Source organism: Bos indicus, chromosome 10 (assembly GCF_029378745.1).
Source record: "Bos indicus isolate NIAB-ARS_2022 breed Sahiwal x Tharparkar chromosome 10, NIAB-ARS_B.indTharparkar_mat_pri_1.0, whole genome shotgun sequence".
NCBI classification, from domain to species: Eukaryota; Metazoa; Chordata; class Mammalia; order Artiodactyla; family Bovidae; genus Bos; species Bos indicus.
In genome coordinates this window covers 42,556,207-42,566,814 of record NC_091769.1, presented here as the reverse complement: position 1 = coordinate 42,566,814, position 10,608 = coordinate 42,556,207, and the positions used below count along the sequence as shown (strand labels likewise).

Sequence of the window (10,608 nt, the reverse complement as noted above, 5' to 3'; positions counted from 1 at the left end):
AGATTGAACACGGATCTCCCACATTGCAGGCAGATTCTTTACCATCTGAGCTACCAGGGAAGCCCAAATGCATATTACTAATGAAATAAGTCAATCTAAAAAGGGTACATACTGTATAATTCTAACTGTATAACATGAAAAAGGCAAAAATATAAAAACAGTAAGATATCTATGGCTGCCAGGGCTTAGTGGGGAGGGAGGAATAAATGGGCAGAACACAGAGGATTTTTAGAGCAGCGTTTAGTTTCTATGTTACTATAAAGGCAGATACATGTTACTACACATTTGTCTAAGCCTATAAAACATACACCACCAAGAATGAACCCTGAGGTAAACTGTGGACTTCAGGTTTGTCTTAGCTCAGGCAACCATAACAAAATACCACAGACTGGATGGGTTAAACAACATTTATTTCTCACAGTTCTAGAAGCTAGGAAGTCTAAGATCAAGGTACAGACAGACTTGGTACTTAGTGAGGGCCCTCTTCTGCCTTGCAGTGGGCTACTTTCTCATAGGGAAGGGACATAGAAGGAGAGCTCTGGTCTCTTCCACTAATCCATCACCGGTCCCCATCCTTATGACCTCATCTTAACCTAACTGCCTCCCAAATACCCCACCTCCAAAAACCATCGCACTGGGGATTAGGGTTTCAATATATGAATTTTGTGGGGATATAAACATTCAGTCCATTACGTGGGTGATTTAGAAAATGTTCTTGCTGAACCCACATGCTGAACCACATGGTAACTTCATCAAGCTGGAAATTCCAATAGAATCACAATATTAATACAGTGGAAAAACAGGCACCAAAAAATGGGAATTCTTAAAATTGTTTCTTTTCCTTTGAAGTGTTCTGAAATCAAAATTTTACTTTTTCAAACAGTATGTACTTCCATGAAAATCATTCTACTTTATTGAGTTTGTATTATTTCTCTCACACACATACATACATATAAATAATGTATTTGTGAAAACATCACTTTGTTTCTGGGTTGGCAGTATGAAGTTCTAAAGAATATTTTTAAGCTATCAAGAGGCTAATAATTTTTAAAGGTGTTTTTGCAAAGACACTACTTGGAAAAGATACTAATTTTGATATGCCATTTACCGTATCATTCTAAAAATGATAATACCTCAAAAGAATCCTTCCTGACAACTGGAAGAATATTCTGATATACATAATTAAGATGGCCAGAAATTCTTTTTCCTTGAAAATCAGACTGGAAACCTATTTTGTGAACCACCTGGAAAAAGAAAAAGTCAACCTTCTAGACCCATCTTTCAAACAGAGAATCCATAAGGGAGGGTTTAAAGTTATGAGGCTGATGTTGCCTTGGGCTCCTATACAGGTCAACAACACAAGAGTTGACTGTAAACCGTAAGAGGTAAGAATGAGGAATGAATACTGCTTGACTAGGGATTTTCAAAACTGGTTTTGCCAGCTCCCAGAATTTCTATATCTCTTAGTAGTAGGGAAGCCCTGCTTTAAGGCAAGTTTTGGAAATTGAAGATCAGATTAGAATTCCCTACCACTCGTACCATGGGGCTACCTCAGAACATAACTTTCTGAAGTAGTTCAGCATAATCAGGCAAATAAGAAGAGCTCCAGTTTTGTGTGCCAAAGATAATATATAGATTTTCATCCTCTTAACACAAGTGTGTGTGTTTTTGTGTGTTTTGAGGGGCTAATCTAACAACACAAGTGTGTGTATTTTTGTGTGTGTTTTGAGGGGCTAATATAACTTTTAATGTTTAGGTAAGCCATTTATAAACAGAAGTGCTTTTCTAAGAGGCTAGAGAAGGTATTGAAATAATTCAGAAACCATTTAAGAGGTCATCCCACTCTGTCATTTATCACTATCTAATAGATTTAGATAGTTTTTCCTTATAGACTGCTGATATTAAAGTTCATAGTAATAAAATAATTACTTCTAAGACCTGTATTACCTGTGAGACTCACTTTCTAAGTCTGTTATTCAGCCTAAAAATAGTAAGCAGAAATGAAAACTTATGCTGAAGTATTGTTTGCACAATTAATTCTAATGACTGGTTCACACTAACAAAACTAGGAAAATAGTAATTCTATATAGTTTGTATAATAAAATGCAAACACAAAATATTTCAATACATAAATAGAACTTTTACACATCCAAAATACAGTACATATATATATAAAATATATCTCTCAAATTCAAGAAGATCTACAAACTACTGTAATTTTCATTATAAATTACACATTTACTTCAATATAGAAATACATTTAACATTTTAAATTGCAGAGCCAACTTGCATGGTAGTACGGTAGAGAGTAATTTTATACACCGAGTTTTCAGTAATTCCTTGTTATTAGTAATCCAATGGATGGATATGACTGTGATATATGAAGAACTTCTTAATTATGGCAAAAGTACTATTTAAGGACTACAAAGATAAATATTCATGTTCCATTTCTTTATAGGGAGTTAATACTGAAAAGAAATGGGAAGACAAGGTATTTTGAATATCCTGGGTCTTGAGCACCAACTCTGTAGAATGGTGTGGGCCAAAATGAGTTTCTAGAAAGATAAATTACTAGATTATCATCCCATTTCATAATTTACTGAAGGTTACTTTTTATAAGTATGTCCCCAAGACAAAATGTATTTTAAGGTGTATCAAAAGTTAATAACTATACTGCCTCTCAATATGTCAAACCCTGTATGATAAATCTCTAACACTTTCAAACATTGTCTTTATATATACAGAAAAAATGGGACAATCTAACAACTTAGAGGTGACAGAAAGACAATTGAAGACATTCATTTCCCTACTCAAATAAAGACGACCAAGAATACTTTACTAGATAAATGCTAAAAGGAGTTCAGTATTTAATACCATACCAGTGCCTGCCTATTTTCTTGTTTTGGCCAGTTACATTAGTTATTTAAGGAGAAGTTCTTTAAATAACTGAATTACTTAATGGGAAACTTTAGGTGACTTTAAAGTGACTTGAGAAAAATCTATTCTTTCTGAAAGCTGACATGAGGTGTTTTTATACAACTATTTGTCTTTATATTGGAGAATCCCTAAGTCCTTGGGGGTAATTTCTTATTCTTCTCAAATTTGTATAATCTTTCCTGTAAAGAGGACACAGTGAGTTAAAGTCTCTGACAATTGTACTTATTTTCAGAAAGTAGATTTTTTTCCTGCAACTTACAATTAAATTAATTTACAAATATAAATATCTGCCATTAACATCTTCTTCCCATATATCTCATGCCATACAATCACTTTAACATAGAATTTCTGTTTCAGATTTTATCTTCTAAATAAAGCTTCCAATTTGGGGGGTAAATATACAGTCTGATTAAAATGTTTAAACATATTAAACATAAAGCATATATAACAACTTAATTGCTACTGATCCACTGATATTTATTTTCTGTTTCTTCTTTTTGGGCTCTTTGTTCTTCCCGGTGATTAGCTGCAGTCCAAAATGTTATTTTTTTGAGTACTTGTTGGAGAAGTTTAGGAGGTAATAAAGATATCTGACTTTCTAAAATTATAGCATTTTTACCAATGCAGTCAAGGCATAACCTGTAAGCCAAACATAACAGAATTATTACTTTTGAACCTGAACTTATAAAATATTTATAGGCAAGTATTATAAAACTAAAATTATACAAATCTCACAGGATTATGTACTCCCTTTGTACTCTTGTTCTTTCCAGAGCGCCACATTACTTGTGTATTTTTATAGCAGCACAGTGCCTGTCTCTGACCGAAATCCAGTTACAACTTACCGTGCATACTGTTCTTTAAGTAAAAAAGATTCAGACTTAATTTCGAAGCATGTTAGTCTGAAGCAGACCCCGTTTCACGTATTCTTCCAGCCCAATAACCATTTACTCTTCTCTGAGAACTGTCTTCTCCATCACCCTGAGATGCAACACTTTGCAGCCATTTCATTCACTGTAACCCGACCCTCCCTGCAGCCTGCACCCACCTCCAGAAATGACTTCACTGGCCTGACTAACAGCCAAGCTGAGTCTCAACCTCAAAGGCAGGCATATCCAGTGTCCGATACTGCTTCATCTTCCCCATCACTGCTTATCTCCCCTTACAAAGCTTTGCTTTGTGCTTTTTGGAACACCAGTTGTGTCCACAGACACTCCTGCTTCCTCTGACTTTCTGTCCTTGTTTTAAGTGAAATCTAAGAAAACTGCCTTCTGCGCAGCCTCCTTGAGAAAAGGGAACAAATGTCCCCTCATTTCCATTTTTATAGCAGATAACTAGTATGCATTCTCCCTGCTCCTCCCTCCTGCTTCCAGGCTGCAATCATTTCACCCTCCGGTGCTGCCATCTGTTAACCTCCTGCTCATTTCCCCCCACTGCTGAGGACTTTGGCCCTGGGCTCATCACAGTCTTGTCCCTAGACTGATTTTAACATCTCTGTGGAAAACCCTTTTTACTCTTATGACTTCACTCTGGACAGTTCACCTCTGAAATCTTAAACTTCTCTCCTCCTCTTGGACCACAACCTTATATTCTTTTAACTTTTATACCCCTTTCCTCCTTTGACTCTTTCCAGATCTCCAAATAATAACACCCGTCCGGTTGTAACTTTCTTCCCTAACCAGCCTGTCCATATTCATTTCACAGTTTATCCATGTGCATTTTCCTATCCAGATGCACTTCATTCTTCATTCTCTTGCCAACAATCTCTTTCTTTCTCCACTGTCACTCTGTTTATACCATCCTGGCTAAACTCAGCCAGCCATCTCCTTTCTGCACTTACAACCTGGCTGCTTCATGCTGGAGAAAACCACGTTTCTGTGGGTGTGGCATACAGATTCTGCTCCATCTCAGCTGAGCCCCCTGAGTGCTCAGCAGGACAATGCTGTGTTAATACATCCCTCGTCAGCATCTGCTCACCGTCTCCTCAGCAGCTGTGGCACACCCTCACCACTCTTAAGTTCATAGCCTTGCCTCTCCTCCTCCTCGTCAGACAACCTCGCTGTCAGCCAAAACCTCCTCCGTGCCCTGCCCCAACCAACAAAGCCACCTATTTTTATAGCTATATTTCCTCCTTTCCCCATTATTTTAAAAGTACTCTTCCTCCAGTCAAGGGATAATTCTATTACCTCTTGCTAAAATCTCAAGAGCCTGCTCCATTCATTTGCCCTTCATTTATTGTGTTTCCAATAGCTGACTCGCTGATGGCTTCTCCCATAATCATGGAAACAAATACCCTCACTCCTCTGGTTGTGGTGCTCACCCCCAGAAGTTATCCTGGCTTCCCCCTTACGGTACCAACGACGTCTTAGTACCGCCACACTCCACGGCACTTGCCGACCCAGATGCTCCGTGACCTCCTCACAGTGGGCAGATGCTCCATCTGCAGTGATCTCCCCGCTCAGTTTCTGCGCTCTGTTACCTCCTGCTTCATCTTTAACTCTGCTCACTCTCTTGTGCCTCCTTGTCTTCTGCCTCAAATGCTATGAGTTCTTAATGCTCCGTTGTTGGCCCCCTGCTTACTCTCAAAACTCTTCCTGGGCAGAGCTGACCCACAAAGTCACACCAATAACTAAACAACAACTTTGGGGTTAAAAGAGAAATTCTATATACTAACTGAGACGCACATATATGTGTCTAGTATTAGACACTCTGATATTATACTCTAGTATAATACACTCTGATTTCAGAAAAGTTAAAATATGAAAAAGTTGGGCCTAGAATCAAGGAAATACACTATGTTTAATACTCCTACATGAACTAAATTCAATTTTAGAAACAAAAATGTGACTACACTGTATATTTTAATTTTTAGAAATTACACTGGCGTATGGTTCATCATTACAAATTTGGTTATACTCTTAGGCAGCTGTAAACTTAAATTCAAGTGATAAACTACTTGAAAAATATTGTAACACTTCCCAAAAAGGAAGAAGAAAGAAATGATCATATATTAATAACATATATATTGTAAAGTAATGAATTTTCTTACCTGAGTAATGAATAAGGCTGTGTTTGAAAGATCAATAAATCATTACAATGACCCTAATCAACATAAAAAAGGAGTTATCAAGATTTTTAATAAAAATAACAATAACATTAATAACTGAGTATTTCTATTTTATAAATGTAGAAGAAATCATGTAAAGCAGCAAATAAATCTCTAGTCACACACACACAAATATATACATACCTGCCTAGCTATACAAACTCTGGGTGTATGGTTACAATTTTTTCAGTGACCCAACTTTTAACTAAGCACAGCCTATATAACTGCAAATGTTTTTTTCTTAGAACATGGTTTCAAAATGAGAATGGTAGTGGTCTTCAAGTTTTTTGTCTTTTAAGCAGAACTTTTTTTCCACATGACTCATTTTAAAATCTCTTTATTCTGTCTCCCTTTTCCAGGTGATAGATTCCCTGGGAATTCCTAATTTGAAAATCACAGATTTGGATGATTTTTTGGATAATGACTCTCTCATCTAAAAGTTAATGGGGAGGAGTCAGCAAACATTTTTCTTATCCTTTCAAATAGGTCTTTAGAATTTCACAATTTATGATCATGATTTTAATCAGAATTCATATGTTAATGATAAAGTTTGTATCCTAAATAAATAGAGATTTCTAGTGCCAAGAAAACAAAGACAAACCAAAAAATTTGCTTTTTAAATAAAGGTAAAGTTGTGGTTTTAATCTTTTATTAAAGCACTGAGTTCTTAGCCAAAGAAAGTTCTAAAACTTTCACTATACCTAACATTTGATTTGGAGGCCCCAGAACCTTACAGTAAACCAAATTCCCAGGAGAAAAGCCACCTTATTTCAGGGCTTGCCACTCTGTGGGAGCAACTCTGGAGAAAACAATGCCTGAAGACGTGAGAGGGCACTGGGGCTCTTGGGGGCGGGCTCTGGCTCAAGAGTAGCCCACCCCTGCCAGCTCCCAGCGTCAGCCATTCCCCAGCACCTGATGCAAACCAGAGCAAGCAATCCTGAGCTCCTGGTCCATCATGTACAGACTGTGCCCATCTCTCTGAATTTCCCAGGGTGCTAGGAGGGAAAGGAAAATACTTTCCAAAGTGAGAAGTGAAAGTCAAGTCCAACTCTTTCCGACCCCATGGACTACACAGTCCATGGGATTCTCCAGGCCAGAATACTTGGGTGGGTAGCCTTTCCCTTCTCCAGAGGATCCTCCCAACCCAGGATCGAACCCAAGTCTCTCACATTGCAGGCAGATTCTTTAACAGCTGAGCCACACAAACTACAAAATCTACTCATTTATTCCTTTGACTTAAGTTTTATCAGATTTTAAAATAAGAATGCTTTAACTAAACTCAATTGTAAAACGGGTGGATAAAGCAGTGGCAAAGGGAACATAAAATAGAAATAAAATATAAACATTTCAAAGTAGTTTCCTCATGAAGGGAAAAGCTAGCGTTGATAATGTTCCAGTTATTAAGTTAGGTAGCAAATTTCGAGAGTACTTATACTTAGTAGTTTACATATACATTATATGTATTCTTTTCATGTTTACAAATATTTTAAAAATATTTTAATTTGATAAAATTATAAATACCCAGACTATGGGAAGGGTCAAAGAGAAAAGGAAGAGTCATCTTTTTAAAGCTCTTCTTAATAACTTGACTAATGTTAATAGACCTATTTTGATTTATCAACTCCAAATATCCTGAAATGCTTCACAAAAGTCACTCATTCTGGAGATTAATCATACAACGGTGTAACATTTTGTGCCCTTCCATATTTTTCAATGTGAGAATATCAATAATCTTTTTGAACAGCCATTTAGCTTCAATAAAACAATTACTCAGAGAAAATATTTAGATATGAAAATTTCTTACTGTATCCAAGGAAAGTAAATCATCTTTGCTCCCGCCAAATACCATTATTTCATTTTCTTTTCCCAAACAGGCTGTGTGCCATAACCTGTGATTGAAAATTATAAACAGTGACATACTATCAAGGAAGAAGCTGTACATCACATATAAATCAATTTTAAAGTGAACACTCTAAAACTGAATCTATTTCAAAAGAGGCATGATTGAACGTAAGCCTGTGCCATATCCTCAAAGAGGTTAGATTTTAAAGATTCCTCTGGAATCATTAGAGACTTAAGTTCTAGGTTTCATTAAATCACATTATTTCAATGAAAGAGATGACTCCCAATAACTCTTTCATATTATATCCTTCAACTTTTTTCTAACCTCTTTATCTCATAAATAGTATCACAAAATAAAACAATTTTAAAAAGAACTGACCAGCCTATTCCATAAACAGTTTTCTTATTGCTATCTGCCATGGCGCTATTCTCATCATTCTCTTTACATTGTCACATTAATCACTTTGGGTACAGAATACCATAACATGTTCCTCATTTGTCTGTCTCTAATCTCTTCCAGCTACATAGAGCTGATAAATAATATATTTCAAATATTTATTGTTTTTAAACATGGATATTTCCTGATCAGGAAGCATCTGTGCCATTGTTCTTAGCCTAAAATTTATGATCAACAGCTATTTCTTTTTCTGATAAATTGTAATTCCTTTCTTTTCACAAATGACCCCTCCCTCCAACTTCAGCCAAGTTCATTCATTTGTGTCCCCTAAGAGAAAAGCTTATATCTCTTTCTAGGCTTTGGTTCACCCTGTATCTTAGGTTTAGAATGAGAAGTCATTCTCTCAGAGCCTAAAAACAGGCTCAAAATCCCCAGGAAGCATTCCAAAGACCACCCAAATTGGCTCTGTTACCCTCCCTGCTCAGCACCTTTCAACATTTATGTGCTTATTTTATAATATCTTAACTTACATTTGAAGACAAACTGCTCTATCTACTACTTCAATTGTTTGATGTAATTTGTTTTCTAACCCCCAACAAAAACTCTATAAAGTCTTTAAGGTCAAAAATGGCCCCAGTAGTGTGCCCCATGGGTAAAGCCAGTGGTGCCTGTCAACTCCATGTTCAATGATATGTTGGCCACAGTGGAAATCAGCAAATTAGGATTTTTTTTGGTTTTGTTTTTCTTGGAGAGCAGTTGTTAACTATGTACCAGCACACCACTGGAATTTGGGTAATCTAATTTTATGTTCTCCTTAAAAATGCTTAATAAGGTTTTCTGCATCCAGTAGGTGCTCAAAAACTTCTGACTAACAAAAGCAAACACAAAATATGAGCATCATTAACTCAATACACAAATTATTTCAGAAAGAGCTAGAGCATCTAATGTTGTTTTGGAAATGGCTTGATAGCTCATATTCATGTATGATTTCATATTATTTACCAAAAGCAATGTTACGTTTTTATAAAATTCAATGTTTCTGGGGGTCTAACTCTCAGAAAACAGTACACATAATTTCTCACTTTTAGAAAATAAATGAAAAGTTTCACAAAGTCATTACTTTGTTTCTGAGAGTAATTGATTGCTTTCCTTAACAGACCAAATTGCTGAAGCAACAGATGCCTCCCAACATGTCTTTTATTACCACACAACTATTTTTAGTACATTAATTCTTTTTATTTAATTTCCACAAGTGCAAACAGTGGGATTGTGTACAATTTGTTAAAATAGTTTTCTCAAACAATCATGACACATTTAAGGACTAATGCACTTGGAACTCAGAACAGAACTGAGTCATTAGAAATTCTGTTTGGGAAATACTCTGCCCAATTCTCCAACTTGTATGTTAGAATATAAATTGTATAGATCTTCAGCAACACGCAGATTATGTTGTAGGATTGGGGACAGGGTTTTGAGGAGGGACTGAGCAAAGGAGACAGCCCTCACAGGAAGGAACAGCTTAATTTTGAGAAGAGAAAGCCATGTGTAACCTTGGCAATACTCATGGGATCCAACAGTGCTCAAGGCTCTACATAGCAACTCTTTACTGGACATCTTTTACAGAAACAGAAAAGGGACCTTGCTGATAGCCACCTATATAGATGATCTGATATGATTACATAGATGGCTATTAAGCATAGTTTATCTAAAGTGAGACCTAGTGAAGAGTGTGCTAGACTGTAGGACAGTGGTTCTCAACCAGGGTCAATTTTGCCCCCAAGGGGACATCTGACAATATCTGGAGATATTTGATTGTTATAATACCAGGTATGTGTGGCAAGAGGGAGTGGGCACAACACCACTGGCATCTATTATATAAAGGCCAGAGATGCTTCTAAATATCCTAAAATGCACAGGACACCCCTAACAACAAAGAATAATTTGGTCCAAAATGTCAGTAATAACAAAGTTAAGAAACCTTTCTGTAGCATTACAAGAGGAGGATTAGGCAGCTTACCTTTCAGATTATAACTTGGAAAAGTTTGCACAAAATACATTTTGATGTTAAGTACATTCTTACTTTCATAAAAACAATTAGTATATATACACTTATGTATGTTCTCCTTACAATAAACTGTATCCCACCTGTTCTCCTCCTCACCTTGTAACCTGAAGATAGATCTGCCTCTGTCTTATCTGCCTGAGGGGAACTCTGGCCTGGACTTCATCATCTCGGAATACTGGAAAGCCTTTCCTGCCTTGATTTTGGTGACATCTAGCTTGCAACCTGATGTTTTTTCTATAGACTGATAGTTTCTGTCCTCTC

General features: G+C 36.5%; 1 protein-coding gene across 2 annotated transcripts in view; it reads right to left on the bottom strand.

Annotated features, from left to right (window-relative positions):
* Positions 1-393: 393 nt before the first annotated feature.
* KLHDC1 (kelch domain containing 1) overlaps positions 394-10,608 on the bottom strand; it is a 40,553-nt gene continuing 30,338 nt past the window's right edge. For both annotated transcript variants that reach the window (XM_070796637.1, XM_070796638.1), the window contains 3 exons: positions 7,848-7,932; positions 5,987-6,039; positions 394-3,576 (listed from right to left, as the gene is read on the bottom strand). In XM_070796637.1, coding sequence (XP_070652738.1) covers positions 3,390-3,576; positions 5,987-6,039; positions 7,848-7,932 — 325 coding nt within the window. In that variant the 3' untranslated portion in view covers positions 394-3,389. The remainder of the gene's footprint in view (positions 3,577-5,986; positions 6,040-7,847; positions 7,933-10,608) is intronic.